Source organism: Carassius auratus, chromosome 31, assembly GCF_003368295.1.
Source record: "Carassius auratus strain Wakin chromosome 31, ASM336829v1, whole genome shotgun sequence".
In the NCBI taxonomy this organism is placed as follows: Eukaryota; Metazoa; Chordata; class Actinopteri; order Cypriniformes; family Cyprinidae; genus Carassius; species Carassius auratus.
The window spans coordinates 14,334,376-14,351,358 of NC_039273.1; the positions used below are offsets into that span (position 1 = coordinate 14,334,376).

General features: G+C 34.1%; 2 protein-coding genes and 2 non-coding genes across 5 annotated transcripts in view; 3 read left to right on the top strand and 1 right to left on the bottom strand.

Moving 5' to 3' along the window:
- The first annotated feature begins 750 nt into the window (after positions 1-750).
- On the top strand, positions 751-822 carry trnap-cgg (transfer RNA proline (anticodon CGG)). Its single transcript has one exon. It is a non-coding gene; the product is annotated as a tRNA-Pro (tRNA).
- Positions 823-1,148: 326 nt separating this feature from the next.
- Positions 1,149-1,220, top strand: trnap-ugg (transfer RNA proline (anticodon UGG)). Its single transcript has one exon. It is a non-coding gene; the product is annotated as a tRNA-Pro (tRNA).
- A 573-nt stretch (positions 1,221-1,793) lies between these two features.
- im:7152348 (E3 ubiquitin-protein ligase KEG) lies at positions 1,794-7,828 on the top strand. Its single transcript, XM_026213798.1, has 4 exons — positions 1,794-1,923; positions 3,024-3,439; positions 6,001-6,105; positions 6,374-7,828. Exons 2-4 carry the CDS (start codon positions 3,096-3,098, stop codon positions 6,414-6,416), a joined length of 492 nt encoding a protein of 163 aa, XP_026069583.1. The 5' UTR covers positions 1,794-1,923; positions 3,024-3,095; the 3' UTR covers positions 6,417-7,828.
- Positions 7,829-12,081: 4,253 nt separating this feature from the next.
- Positions 12,082-16,983, bottom strand: part of LOC113050623 (ras-related protein Rab-6B) — an 80,135-nt gene continuing 75,233 nt past the window's right edge. For both annotated transcript variants that reach the window (XM_026213799.1, XM_026213800.1), the window contains exon 8: positions 12,082-13,341. In XM_026213799.1, coding sequence (XP_026069584.1) covers positions 13,277-13,341 — 65 coding nt within the window. In that variant the 3' untranslated portion in view covers positions 12,082-13,276. The remainder of the gene's footprint in view (positions 13,342-16,983) is intronic.

The following is a 16,983-nucleotide window of genomic DNA, read 5'->3' on the forward strand; positions in this document are numbered from 1 at the left end:
TAAAATATAACAGACTCTATTTAGTTGTCACACCATAAAACACGACTTTTACGAAACTTTCATTAGCCATTTTGATTGCACAAACCAATTTACAAAACCTATTAATGAGGAATATATACATTTGGTTTTAAAGATAAATTTACACAACAGTTGTACATTACTGGTATTTCTGCCTACGCCGGTGACAAGAGTGGCAGCTGTACAAACACTCTACATTATCGCAAAGGACTGTGGGTAATTTAATCGCCCATCCATGCATCCATACGAGGTGTTCGTGATGACATATGGATTAGCTGAGTAACGTAAACTTTAGTAGAAAATGCAAGAGCTTCAAAACACGATTAGGTTAAAACAAATAGATAATACACTTAAACTTTAATAATGCATGACTGTTTACAAATACACGTGTTTTTGGTAAGTTAGTTAGCTAACTAGTTATGGATACAAGAGTTTACCGTAAGTTATATATGCACATAATTGTCATTATATAACTGTTATTAAAAATGTATTTTACATTTGTCGTGTACACATACATTCTGAACTGTATTCAGTGAGAAAAGTGCTCAACAATATAAACGTATTCTTGCAACATTGAATGAGGGTCATAAGAATCGTTCATTGTTGTTCTGATGTGGTTTAGCAGAGCAAATTTAATATGCGTAGGTATAGCAACAAAGTTTTTTATAAAACATTCCGCGACGGTGTGTAGTTAGGGTTGTATAGTCTCAGGTCAGAAAATTTGTTGCACGTGGCTCGTTGGTCTAGGGGTATGATTCTCGCTTCGGGTGCGAGAGGTCCCGGGTTCAAATCCCGGACGAGCCCATTCGTTTTTCTAAATGTTAATTGTTATATGGTCCGTTTACTCCTAGTAATATGTAGAACATCTACGCTAGCGGATTTAACTGTGAAAACGAAGAAATGTTTACGCTAAATACAAAGTAACGCTACCGTTGCGTATGTAACGTTACGTAGTAAAAACTGCACTGACTGACGTGTGTAACTTACATTCCTATGCAGAGAGCAACCATCTGTTAATAACACTAACTTCGACAGAATATTATAATTAAAAGACATTATTTTCTGTGATGAAATAGTTTGACAGTATTGCACTAACCTTCAATTGACATGAATACTTCACATTTGCAAGTGGCTCGTTGGTCTAGGGGTATGATTCTCGCTTTGGGTGCGAGAGGTCCCGGGTTCAAATCCCGGACGAGCCCTTACATTTTTAATTCTTCTTATTTAGATTTTTTTTTGTAATATGATATAATAGTTCTTGATTATTATTGTGGTTTATTTACTAGCAAAATCCAACAATTATCTAAGAACACTGACTGCTCAAGAAGACTGGTCGAGTCATGTTGGATGTAATTGTAATAGCATTTTTTTTTTACGTATTTAGGATGAGAAAAAGGTAAGCTTTTTACAAAAAATTACTAACATAGAAAACTGTTAGAACAAGTGTTTTCCATTATTCCAGATTACCCTTTAATACTTTATAAATAACCTATTCATACTCCTCTCTGTTAAGACACTATGTACCATCAGTATTTTCAGATCAGTATTTTTCCCCTTTTCTTCCCTGCCTCTGACACTTCTCTGTCCTGAGATCCAAAACTCTCTTCTCCTATCCAGCCAGTGTTGTGTTGACCTGAACCCTCAGAAGGATAAAAGTTTAATCATCATTGCGATAATGACATGGAGATACACTGATTTCTCAGTAACTAGTGAGATTTGCTTTGTGTGGCAATGGGGGAGGAGTAGGACATGTATCACCTCCCCCACGACTCCACAGCCACTTTAAAACACACAGCGGCGGTTACTCAGACTGACAGTTTGCTCTTATTCACACACCCACTATTCTCCATCAGATGAGTTCATCTCCTGACAAATATCTGTAAGTGGATTAGGAGTCATTCTACTGTAAGTATATTTCTTGATTTCTTTCCTCTAAAACTGAGGTTGATTTACATCTATTTTTGTTTGTGTTTCATGAAAATTAGTAAAAACTATTTTGATATTCAGTTGCACAGCAAACAATCTTAGTTTCTTAATAAGTATTTTGTTGTTGTCCAGTAAGGTATCCAAACCTCATTAAATCAAGAAAGAGTTACTTCAAAAACAAAACTGTATAAGATGTTGTCTTATTTTACAAATCTTGATAACTATTCTAATACAACTTTAGTTTTTCTTCTTACCTCATTATCAAAAGTTCATTGCTTAAAGTCTAAACAATTTAGACAGGTATATAGAAAAAGAGATGTATTTTCTGAAACAACATATTCTTATGCACTATTGCTTCTTGTACATTGGTTTTTAGATGTTTTTAGTGAATAAAAATAATAATTAATTGAGTGATTTTTGCAGTGTGTTGGTTAACATGATATAGAAAGGACACACTGTTCAAATGGTTTGACACTGAGTCGTTACAGTTTGACTAAGGATGTTTTTCATATAATCTTTCACCTGACCATCGCTAACAAGACAGCAAAATTAACTAAACATAATATTATGTAAGATTAGTCTTTGTACTGGAATACTATATAAACTGTTGTATTGGTGAAGTGAAATTTTAGATGTTCTCATGGCTGCAGAAACCAAAAGATCTTGTCATTCTTTCATGCAGTATTGTTTTGTCTGCATTAGTACTCAGAAAGGGGTCAGAGGTCAACACTCAGAGGTCGTATTCAAGACTAACAGGTGGTCTGCAGCATTAGAGTAGAATACTGTTAAGATGAATGGTCAGTGGGGGTCTATCGGGCAATGGCTTTGCCATCTGCTTCAAGATTTTTTTGTCACTTTACTTTGCTTAAAGAAATAGTTCACAAATCTGAAAATTTGGTCATCATTTACTCATATTGTTCCAACCCTGTCATTTTTTTTCTAATGAAGACATGGATTCCAATGTTATGTTTATATATATATATATATATATAAAGTAATACAGGTCTGGAATGACATGGATGCATGTAATTAATGACAAAATCTTTTTATACACATATGGACTACGTTTGTTTTTACAGAGTACACTAAACAATTTCCAGAAGACTGAACGCCACCATCATCAGATCAAACATCAGTTCCAGTGTTCAGCCATGGTGCTGTTTGAGGATCAGGAATGTGGGGTCTGTTACCTGCGTTACTCCCGCATCGACCGCGTTCCCAGAACTCTCCACTGCAACCACACATTCTGCACCCCCTGTCTGGAGACAATGGGGCTGCATTCCAGCGGCCTGCGCACCATTCGCTGTCCCCTCTGTCGCCAGGTGACTTGTTTGGACCGTGGCATCAGCTTGCAGGAGGCTCTTTTTGTCAATAGCCAAGTGTGGGACAACATTTGTGATGAGCAAGAGGAAGAAGAGGATGAGAGACAGCAGGAAAAAGAGGAAGAGGGGGGAAACGCTGATATGCAGGTGCTGTCCTCATCACAAGCTGAATGGTGAGTGGGTCACTGAAATGACAAATTGATGTGTAATTGTATTCAAAAATACATTTCAAATGCAATTCAAACATACAAGGACTTCTTTGATGAGTGCAGTGTTAATTTTGACACGAAATTTTAATTTAGTTTTAGTCTTAGTCTTTTGACTATAATTCTTTTTAGTTTTAGTCAAGTTTTAGTCATCTGATTTGTTTTAATTTTAGTCTTATTTTAGTCGACTAAAATTGCTTGGTATTTTAGTCGACTAAAATTGCTTGGTATTTTAGTCGACTAAAATAAGACTAAAATCAATAACAGATTTACTAGACAATTTTTTACAGCTGGTATAGGAAACAAACTTAAACAAAATATATAAAACACAAATTCAACTTTATTTCAACACAACTGTGTCTTTATTTCGATTCAAAAGCTTTTATGCAGCAACAAACACTGTCATGATAATGTAAACAATAACTAGCTGCCAATTGACCATCAATAAAAGAAAAATAACGTTAGGTCCAGGACCTTAAAGCTTACAGCTGAGCTGAACAATAAGTGCATACATTTAAAGTAAATATTTAATAAGTTGGCAGCTAGGTGGATAAAAAAAGTAACAAGATTTTATAAGGTATTCATTTGTCTAGCAATATTGTATGTTTTAAATACTACAATATTGCTAGATTTGTATGTATAATGATAGGATGTGAACATTCATGTTTCACATGACTAATATAGAAATATTTGTGATATTGTCAACAAGTAGAACATTATAAAATATACTAAACATTAGTATTAATCAAATGTATTTATCATGATATTACGTATTAGTATTGTGCTCGCATCTAACTTGAAGAAGGGGCTATTTTACAATACTTTTCAGTTCGTAATATTTAATGCTACAACATCTACGCACTGCACTATTCCAATTTTGCTTAGCTCAATAAACAAAAGAACATCGTTGTGAAATTACATTTGAGCCAAGAACGTAAAAGTCACTAAGCAACGGTAAAACAGAACAGCGCAACGCAGCATTAATTCATTTATTGAGATCCAAAAAAATATATAGCCTAATTTAAAAAAGCAAGAGAAGGATTGCTTTTGGCGTTAAATGACAATCTTTTGTCAGAAGAGGAGTTTTTAATATTGTATGATGTAAATAAGTCTAAAAACATAACATTTATTTACCTAACCTCTCACGTTGTAGCGACTCCGGCAAATCAGCTGTTCTCCCGTAGTAGACCGTTAAATTAGAACGTCACAAAGTAGCAGTTAAATTCGCGCAGGCGCAATACAACGCCAGAATGGCGTTGCCGTTCCACCAGAGGCTGTTGCTTAAAGTCCCTATCACCTCTTCGAATGCCGACTTCCCGGGAGCTCATAAAAACAGAAAACCTTCGCTTCACGTCTCAATAAGTCAGGCTCTGATTGGTTCTCTTCTCTCATGCAGTCTGTTCTGTTTTGCCGGTTCTTTTGCTCATTCCTCGCATCTCTGCCTTCTGCTGATTTGATTTTCGTCACAGTCTATTTTCGTCTCGTCCTTTATTCGTTGACGATAATGTCAATCAATTTAGTCATAGTTTTAGTCTCCATCAGTGCCTTCTATTTTAGTTTTCGTTTCGTTTTCGTCGGCAAAAATATATTCGTGACGAAAATAATGACGAAAATATTTAGTCAACGAAATTAACACTGGATGAGTGTTTTTAATTAATTAATTAAATATTTTAAATGTCAGGGGGATGCAACTGTCCTGATGATATAATTAAGAAAAAAGCCTTATTACCAGCATTGAATTCTCAAAAAGAAAATATTATTATTAAGTAGTCTGGCATAATCAATGATTCTTATAGAAAAAAAAGCTGTTTAGCAGTCTTATTAAAATATTATTATTATTATTTGAAACATTTTTGTTAAAAAATGAAGAAAATAAAAAATAAAAAAAATAAAAAATAAATCATAATATAATATAATATATAATGGAATAGACCCTAACAGACCCAAATGACTATGTGTCAAAGTCCCTCCAAACATTTTTTTTTTTACAAATATTTGTTTTCCTTGAAAAATGTAAAGAATAAGATGTTTACACTCACACTTATTCATGGAAAATATGTTATTCCTTTTAAACTTGGTTACACCACATGACATTTCTAGAGTCATTATATGTGAACTTTCGCTGGAAATGGAACTTGGTGAATTCGTTTTAAACTAGATTTATCAAATGTTTTTCATTGTCGTCATATTCTTATGTTTCATTGACCAGGGCACCTCAGTGACTGGTGACTAATGTGTAACATGCCACCAGATGCTAAAATTAATTTACAGAGTCAAGTGAACCTTTTGAATCAGCAACCTCCATATCACCTGATTCAGTTTATGAGTAGCCAGAATACTAGCAGAAAGTGTACACCCGTTGTCACGTGAGATTTTGTTAGTAGTGCATTGGGTCTCAAATCCCTCTAATATTTTAAATACTTTTTAAAGAGACAACTCAGAGTGTCTGAAATAGTAGCTATAACATACGGATGAATGCATCTGTGTTCCCATTCACATACCTAACTTCTTCTTGTCTCTGTTTTTAGTCCAGTGCGAAAACAATACAGACCCAAACTCCGACTCCCGACTTTCCTGAAGAGAATGAGTTTCTCCAGGCAACCTGAAGAGAGGATTGTTCCCACCTGCAATGTGTAAGTCTTCATCCTACTGTAATAATCGACAACTAAGTTGAAACTAAATGTAAAAACATAGGTAAGTAATTGATGACACAATTGTCAAATTTGTGCAATTTTAATAAAGAGAATTAGTCAGGGATTGTAATACCGTCATATTAACACAAATACACTGGATGACATTTTTTAACATTATAGTGACAGTTGTGTTCATTAAAAGTAAGAATAAAGGAAACAACAGAATACTTGCAGTTTTACTCAATTTTACCTTTGTCTCTCAACACAGAGAAATGATGTCATGGAGAAGGATTTCATCAGAAGAGATTTAATGAAAAGTGCGACAGACACCATAAGCAAAGGATTAGCAATACAAACAATAGACTTTCACCATCTGCTTTGCTTCTGTCATGTGCGAATTACGCCTGGCATACTGAAAAAGCGGGAGCAACAGTCAGTCCTGGAGAAGGTTGTTTAAACAACTCCGAACCCCTCCATGTGCTTCAGCGACTGCATTTTCCACTTGAATAGCCACAAGTCCGAATCCTGCTCCTCCATCTGAGGGGAACTTCTCATTAGATATTCCACCCTTAATCCATCCCAGCTGCTGAGGCCGGATTTGTTTCAGCTGTCCCGAGAGACAGAGGGTCCCAGATGCGAAACAAGACTTTCAGAGCAGATGGCAATCTTGGAAAGATTCGATTCACCCCTACTTCTCAAATGGACGCTTTTAAGTTATTTTAAGCTTTGTTATTTATATAACTTATAAATTATTGTAATTTAAAAATTCTGATAGCTTGAGTCTTTTTATAAAGCACATCCTGACATCATGTTTTGCAAGACTATCTAGAGCAGAGGGGGTTCACACTTTTTTGATACAAGGACCCCAAATATGACATTCCCCTTGTGAGGGACCTCTATTTACAAAGAAAAACAAATAATACACTTTTTTTTTTTGGATATATCGTCATTGTACTTTAAAAAGAATAAAATAAATGCAATACCATGACTTTTACTAGTCTTTTATAGACAAAGGAAAGATTATATCAAATGAAATGTTGAAATTGTTACAAATGTATGCCAAATTAAAACCATAAGTATATTCCATACTGCTGGCATATTCACAGTTGTGAGTCTGCAGCTGACCAAAAAAAAAAAAAAAAACACAAAGAATGGAATCACTCAGCAGTGTCAATGGATTATACATGCTTTTCATTAAACATATGTCATCTTTTATGGATCATTTCTGAAAAGAGTTTTGGTTTACCAAAGTTTTTTATATTACATTGGCAAATACAGAGTCTTTATCTACACACCTGAATGTGCTGTTTTCTGAGGAAAACTTTTATAATGTTGTCATTAGAAAAGGTACAGAAATAAACATTTGCTTAAGCAATAACATGACTGCAATAAATTATATAAACATAAACTGGAAAAAAAATCTAAACATTTAAAGAGAATTCTTGACGTGAATTCTTGGAATGTGAAACAATATGATATGTTTCCTCAGAAGGCTTCATGAGCAGATAACTCAAGCAAAACAAGGATGTAAAGCGATTATATAGCTGTTATCATGTTTGACAACAGATTCTTCTACCGAAATCACCATGCGCTATAAAAAGACTATCCATCGAGTCAAATCACCAGTCTTTGTCTGTGCTGCTGCTTTACAAGCCTCATATATATCTAGGTCAAACAGATAACTGCTGATTTATGATTTTCACTGATGGTTGATCAGACCAAATTTACTCACAGTTTCAGGAAAGAGTGTCAACTAGTTTCACCTACACCTATGCAAACCTGTTTGGAGAGAAATAGTGGATTAAGCTTTGACCTGTTGTGACAGGTCTGGCAAAGCTTTCACGTGTAAAATTATACTGCTTAATTTGACAGTTATAACTTAAAGCTGTTTCCTCAGGTTTACAATCTCTCAAGACTAAACACTAACATCCTGTATAGATATAATAGCTTTCATTACAAAGTCAAGAGATTGTACTGTATGAAAACAACTAAGACAACTAAACAACTAAACACACGCACACACTTTATATATGACCCTGGACCACAAAATCAAAATACATTTTATTGGTCAAAATGAAACTTTTAAGGCATTTTTCTTAATATTTATGCACAGATGTCAGATTCCAGATTTTCAAATAGTTGTATTTTGGCCAAATATTGTCCTATCCTAACAAACTATACATCAATGGATGTATGTGTATATAATTTTTAAATCCCTTATGCTCACAAAGGCTTCATTTATTTGATCAAATATACAGTGAAACAGTAATTTTGTAAAACACTTTTACATTTAAAAAATACCTCATTTCTATTTGATGTATTTTAAAAATATAATTTATTCTTTTGATAGCAAAGCTGAATTTTCGGCAGCCATTTAATTCAGTTTTCAGTGTCACATGATCCTTCAGAAATAATTTGAATGGGATAATTTGTTACTCTATTTTTAAATTATCTGGATTAATTCAATTCATTTAACATTATAATAACCCATATTTCTATGTAAATTTTTTTAATTCTATGTAAGATTACATTTAAATTGTAATATTTCACAATATTACTGTTTTATAGTAGGCTATTTGTCATCAAATAAATGCTGAACTGTGTCCAGTTATGCATGAGAAAAGAATAAGAAAAATGAGAAAGGGCAATATTCTTTTTTTTTTTTTTTTTTTTGGTAATAAGACACTTTTATTGATTTAACTGATTTGGACCGACATGCTAGATTTCTATACAGTGTGAACGGTAAAGCTAGCTCTGAATCAATCAGGCTGGCTCCACTGAGCTAAAACATATACACAGGGAATGGTTGCACCCTTAAAAGCATAACTCATTTACACACAGACATTCACCCAAGGTTGATGTAGCGCTGTGTCAATCACAATGACTACCGGTAGTACAGGTACACTGATGATATGGTTCCATACAAGGGGCATATCTGCACCCCATTAAATTCAAATCAGAACCTCTTTTCAGAAGATAAGAGTGAAGAAAAATGTAAACAAAACCAATAAATACCGCCATCCAGCTTAAGTTAAGTGATATCTTTAAAACCCCTCTGTGATGTGAGAAAGCATTGGCGCAGGCAAATCTGCTTTTCCCTTTTCTGGGCCCATATTCAAAGAAATTTGTACAGGCCACCCAATAATCGCAGCTTTGTGCTTTGTTACTACAAAGTCTCAGCCTCCTTAACTTTTTATGTTTTTATGCTCTTTAATTTGTAGTGAGATAATTCACCTCAATTCAAGTGGCATTTGAATCTGTGATATTTTCCTCTTTAACATTTGCAGAGTAAAAAACATCAGTAGGTCTACATTTCTATGTTAAATGTGAAGAATGATGGATGTCATTGACTTTTTTTCTTTTTTCTTTTGAAGGGGAGGGGGCAAAGTAGTCTAAAGGTGTAATTTTCACATTAACTTCACGCAATATAACAATTTTATTATCATAATTTTGACTTTATTCTTAAAATAATATGACGTTAATCGTATTTATTTATTTATTTTTCAACATGGCACTATAATGCTGCCGTAGGCTATTTGTAGCTACTTAATGCAAACACATTTTTTAAACAGAAATACAAAACAAATGAAAAACAAACAAAAAAGTAAAAAATAGTGAGGGGATATTATAATTGATTGTTAATAAACTAGTTTATAAACTAGTTTTCTGAGTCAGTACCGCAAAGATGAATTGACGAACCTGACTTGCCATCTCTTTACTGGACGTGCCTTTAGAGAGAAATGCATTTATTTGGATTACATAATGAAAGGTTTTGCTTTTGATTTGAATTATTTAGTTTTAAATTAATAATTTAAAACATTATATAGATATATTTATCATTTCGGAAAGGCAAGTATTCGCTGAGTTTCAGTTCATCATTATAAGGCACTCATGCTCAAGACAGAGATGACAGAAAGCGCATCAGAAAGCGTTTGTTTTCCTTATTTTACAAAAGCACAAGTTTTTGTTGATATTGTGAGTGCACACAAATAAAAATGTTACTGCAAATGAGGTCTACCTGCCAATGAGGTTTTATCTTATCTTTATGTGGAAAAATGACAGCATATTTTTAAGCGTTCACCGTTTTTAAGCTATCACTCGTTATGCACAAACGATTGAATATGCATTCAACAGTGCACATTTATTTAGGTTAAAGGCACAATATGTAAGTTTTTGTCCCTAAAGAGGGCGTGTATTCAATACAAACAAACAAACAAAGGTGTAGTTTGATGACGCCATAACTGAGTATGGAATCATGGGAGTTGTAGTCTTCATCCCCACAGCCGATGCAATCCGGGCAGAAATCATGTTCATGGATAGCTAATAATTTATTACCATCGCAGTATGAAGCAGAGTGACGCTAAAAGTCACTGAAGTGAAACGAGGCCGCTGAACAAGCGCAAAAAACGGCTCGAAAGCAGCAGAACTTTTATTATGCCACAGTCGACTGCTTCTGCTCCTTCAGGTCATGCGAATGTGGGGTAAAGCAGCGCTGTTTAATCATAATAGATACATTTGAAAGTTCTGTTATAATACTACTCTGGGCAGTTGTCACCTGTCCAATAAAATGCATATCAAATTAAAGCGTCTTTGGTGTTTTCATGTTTTCTATTAAACAAAACTGGAAATTTAAGGACTATGACATCTTTAGGGGACACAATAGGTGCGTTCGACTTGAAAGACGTCTACAGACAGCGATCAACAAGAGTAGCTGCTTGCAGTTGGGGGCAGAGTTGAAAATGGAGCAGTCAAACCGGACACTTTCTGCTCCCATTAGTGACACTCACGCGGTGTTTACATACTTTATCACAGATGAAGAGAATTAAATGAAATATTTGTCAAATACAGACATTTCAGAAACATTTCCATGAGCAACAAAAACACTTTTTATATACTGCTTAATAAAGAGTAGAATAAAGGTCAACATAATCATATACAATTTAAATACTAATAAAGTGGGGGTATATATACTTTTATCAGTGTTGTATGATAAACGTAAATCGATAAAACAGTGCGACCACAATAAAAAAAAAGAAGCTTTTATCCATTCTTAAAGCACAGATTTGTGGCCATTATTGGAACTGAAAATGTTTGAATAATCCGAAACACACGTGATCGTCGTCAGGTGGTGAATCTGGCCAATCGCGAAACATCTGTGTCGTCATCAGCTCTCCAAACGCTCTCGTGGTACTTTGATGCCACACGTGATAGTCATGTAGCGTCGGCGCCGTCTCAAGTCGGACAAAATTTCTAACCGGCATGCACTGCTTCAAGTCAGATTGCGATCGGTTTGCACGGCAGTGCATGAAGTTGAATGCACCTAAAGACACTTTGAACACAGTTAATGTCACTAGTTAAAATTGATTGTTTCTCTGGATTTAAACATTATGTGAAACATTTGGGATATTTAATAAAAAAAATTTACATACTGTGCCTTTAAATGTTTAAATTAAAGTGTTTTATGTCTATAGATTTTATTTTAGGCAAGTCGTCGTGTTGATTTGAGAAGGCTAAATTGATCATAAACAAACATTTGCTCAACTCACTGCCACTGGCCGCTTGGTTGTTCCCTTTAAAAAAACAAAAACCTGAATTTAACAAACATAACATTTTCCAATTTTTTTTCTAAATGAACTTAAGTGAAATATTACCACTTTGCCACTAAAAACTTTTTTAATGGCTGCAACGGCAGCTGTGTAATGGGGAAGAAAGAGAGAGTGAAAAGACACTGGGTCCAGTTGGACTCGGGCAGGGAAATTGCAGGGAAATTCATTTCCTCATTTCAATTAAAAGTTCCCCTCAGCTCGGTGGATCCCCAGTCTGCCCAGGCCCATATACCTGCATTCACAGACACTATGCCACTGATTCCAATTAAATGCTGCTGGATTTAGTAGGAAAAAAAGTGATATTTCACTTTGATTCTGCATGGCGCTGACGTCATTTGCTCCTACTTGCTTCCTAAACATCACATATAGCTAGTTTGCACTTGCTTCTGGCTTTATTTGAAGCAACTTTACAAATAATTCATCTGTACAGTGACCCTTGAGCGATTTTCACAGAGATGTACGCTACAGTGTACTCTAAAGTGGTTTCAAGGACAGACACAGCAATTTTGAAACATTTACATCTTCCTTTCTTGAAAAAGTGCATTAAAGATTCACATGAAATACATTTCAAATAAACTGATATACAACACAATGTGTGTCCCCCTGGTCAGTGCACTACCATTTACTGGCCCAAAGAGCAGCTGTAGACATGAGTGGGTTCCTACACAAGGCAAACACTATAATGCTGCATAATGCTAATTCTTAAAAGCGAACTATAGTTATTTTTGGAGGAATGTCCTATCTTTGCATTTCTGACATTAAAGCCTGTTTGAAAATGACAGCTGATGTGTTTACAATAGAATTGGACTGTTCGATGAATCAGTGTGGAAACTGCCAGTGTTCAAATTAATTATTCCAATTAAATATGAATGAACAAGTTTATATGCATGGTTTCCTCCTCTGTCACCTTGCGACTATATGCAATATGCTAAATGCCCTAGAACTTACACAGAAGAATATTTCACAGAAGAAACAAAACCTTTCATGTTATCAGGTTGTTTGCAAAAAAAAAAAAAAGAAAGAAAATAAAAGGAGGCTAAAATAAGTTGATTTCAAAAGTGCATTAAAAACATACACATTCACATAATCTTGTGCACAGTAGCCAGATGGATTGAAATGCTTTTGAAAAAGGCTAACATGCATGTTTGCCATTTTTCGTAGGTTGTTTGTTTTTTGAATTGCCCTCTTGCTTTTGAAATCCTGCTTTTTATGGCAAAATTATAGAATTTATTATCTGGTTTAGTGCTCATCCTTGTATACAAAAATACAAAACAAAGAAAAAAATCTACCTCTCTACATTTTCAAAAAGTATATATGCTGGACATAGTCTACATTTTTGTTCATTTTTGCCCTTTACTTTTCGAATTTTTAGGATTTTTGGCAATTTTGTTACTAAAGTATACTATTTTACACTTGAAATTGATGTAACACTGATTCCAACAAGTTACTAAAAGTCAGATGGGAAGGCCAAATATCCGATCTGAAAACACAACTGGAAGCTAACCAAGAGGAAGCAACACAACAAGCATGTGGTGTAGATGATGCTGTAAATCAGATGTGAACTATTAACAGGAACATCCGGCCTCAGCAGTTGGAGGCTCCTGTGGTTTGTCCAGTTTTATGTCAATCACTAGAGAATGCTGTTAAGGAAACAAACTTCAGTACATCAAGAATTTACATCAAACAATGAATACAAACGTAGGTGAAAAAAAAATCCAACTAAGAAAAGATAGAATGATTACTTATTTATTTTGTGGGGGACTGGCTATAGGTAAGACTTGTAATCATAAATGCTTTATTATAAATTAAGATTTATATTTAATATTAAATGTACTGATTATTTATAATATGAATATAAAGCAGGAACCTAACTTTGTGTAACTCAAAAAGTAAGCCTTTGTACTGACCTCTCCTGTCATCAGGAGTAATTGCAGCCATAAATGCTGAATTATTGAATATTTATTGCATCTTTATATCTACAAAAGGCTTTATACACAGCAAAAAAAAAAAAAAAAAACGTTGTTTTGCATATATTAGCAGATAAGATCTGAATATTTTGACAGAACTTGTAATATATATATATATATATATATTATTCATTTTATTTATCGTATTCTGACGTCTGCCAGCAAAAGGGAACGTGCACCATCTAGTGGCCTTCATCCGAAATAACGCTCGAAGCTTTCTTTGCGAAGTGTCTTTCTTGCCAACATAAAAGAACCTCCTTCAAATGAATATGAACTGGTGTCCCTGAGAGGTGTGTGGGTTTAGTGGAGCTTTTATGCTTGTTCAGTCATACCAGCTGCTCCTGGCTGCGCCGGCTCTCAGAGATGTAATGTGCTCATGTTTTCATTCATGAACAAATGTCGAAGTAGTGAGAGGTGCCATATGTGCGTGTGTAGTTTGGTTAATGGCGTCAGCGTAAAATTATTTGTTTAATGTATTTCACTAAATCAGTCAGATTAAGCCTCATTAATATACTTATAATATAAAACCAAATCAGAGCTTCGTAAACACGTGAAGACATAACCTTGGCCTGGGATTCAACCACGCCAGCCAATAAGATCAAAACATCACATCACTTAATCAGTATTCATTAACATACTTGCATTATATAGTTCACCCAAAATAAAAATTGTATCATGTCGTTCCACCCTCATGTCGTTCCAATCCCTTTGGTTTTTATTCGGATACTGCTTTTAAAAGTTGTCTCACCAGCATCAGGGTATGAATGGATTGTATTTTAAACGGTAACATTCTCTTTAAATCAAATTTATAGACATAACTGACTTTATTATTGAATTACCACACGAGCGGACCCCAATTTTATGCCTCTTTTTTGTTCTCCATGTAGATAATCATTGCCTTAACTGTGCTATTATTCCTAGACACATGCAAACAGAGGCTACCCTACAGCCCACGCATGGAATGCAATAAACACTCTGCACCTGTATCAGAAAAAATAAAATAAAAGACCTTGTGTCATTCAAACATACTGGATTGGAAATATATCCTATTCTGCTGCAAATATTCACACAGATACTAAAGAGAGAAATGTTTCTTGTTATCATAGCAATAGACTTAAAATGCCACTATTACTGAATGTAGCAGAAAATGTAATGAGAGGAAAATAAATTAGCCTCAGAGTGGAACAAGCCCAATATTTGAATTTCATTCAAAAAAGAGACAAAATAAATTAATATTAGCTATCAACTGACACAACTGCAGTGCAGATCTATAGGTTCGCTCAGAATAGTACAGCTCCATGCTGATCAACAACTGTTCTACAATGACCACTTCATAAGTACTTTAGAACTTCTAATGTACTTTCAACTTTTAAAAGGAAGGTGAAAACACAAAATATATTTCTTTCAATGTCAGAGGCTCCACATCCCATCCGACTACAGGATTTTGGTGTAATCAGTCTGAAGCTAGGCAAACTAGGCAGATGTCAACATGGACAGGTTGCATTACTGTACATGCACTTATGCAAAAAGATGCAAAGTAAAAGGCCTAAACATGATAAACAAGATAAAAATGGTTACTGATGACCACCATGTGTTATATGTGTGAAGTATATAGGATTAGTATTTAATAAATAAATAAATACACACACACATATATATATATATATATATATATATATATATATATATATATATATATATATATATATATATATATATATATATATATATATATATATATTAGTGCCGTCAAAGGATTAATCGTGATTAATCACATACAAAATAAAAGTTTTTGATTACAAAATATATATGTGTACTGTGTATATTAATTATGTATAAAGAAATACACACACATACAGTATGATGTATTTTGAAAATATTTACATGTATATACATTTATATTCTTATATTTTATATATAAAATATAAACATAACATATTTTTCCTAAATTTATACATGCAAGTATTTGTATTCACATAATAAATATACACAGTATTCTCACATATTATGTTAATAAAAACTTTTATTTTGGATGTGATTAATTGTGTAGTTTTATACTGTGCAAGGGTGGAGAGACCGTTTATGATTTATTGGGATTATAAAACAATGAGTGGGTGGATTTTTACCACTATAGGCTGGTTGTTTTCACACACTGCAGCCACACAACTGTGTTCAAACTCCTTATAAAAGTGATTGTTGCATTCTATGGCACCTTTAATGTCCAACAACAAATATTTTAGCAAAATGTATATTTGACTCAAAATTCTTACTCGCTCACTCGCTCACCCACTCCTAACAACAAAATGGATATATTTGCATGACTTTCTAACATTTACAGATGAAGAATATAACTGTGACATGTCAGTTATGCACTGAGGAAAACACAACATCTCAAACGCATCAAATAGCTAAAATATATTTGCTGTTTGCCATGGTGGATCGACTTGATCTATGATCGACATTAAGGGATGCTTAAAAATAAGTGAGCACATAAATGATCTTGACTCATTGAACCTGGCTCAAATTAGTGAGATTGAGTGAACAAATATGTTGTTTATTGAACCACATTAGCCCTAATTAATTTGTTAGGTTATTTCAAGTCATATTTTGGACTTTAATCCTGGCTTTTCTTTAATCTGTGTCTTTAATGAAACGGGCCCCTGATCCTCAAAAATCATAAACAAATCTATGCAAGCCAAAAATAATTTTTGGCCACCTCATTCTAGAAAAATTAGTTCTTGGTAAAAAAAAATTATTATTCTTAGATTGTTAGAAATTGGTTGCAGAAGGGGAACCTTATTATATTAAAGGTATGGGAATGTTTGGTTTGCTGTGTAATTGGGTTCACATGCAACATTTCGATGGTGTCAGAATGTGTGCTGCATGGTACATTATTGTCTGAATGTTGAATTATATACTGAATGTAAAAATTTGTAATGTTTGATTCTAGGATATTTTTGTTTACTTCAATAAAATAATAAGTGAATATCTGGGTCCTGAAGCAAAACCAGTTGAGAGCCTACTTATGATGAACATCTATATGAGTACAGTGTTAAACGAGCAATAGAACAGTACAGACGAATGCAATTTTTCATCGTATTTTGCATCTTTACTAGAAAGAGAAGCAGCTGTTCTTATAATATCATGAGCGTCACTTCAACTTCTACCTCTATATATGGGGCTTTGGTCAGTTACGATGCTTAAAACTCCTAGGTACAAATATTTAATGAAACGAACGTCAGGAGTGTGTAGTTTCATGTTTTCAAATGCATCTCTTTATAATTCTGTTCGGTAAGAAAGGGTCT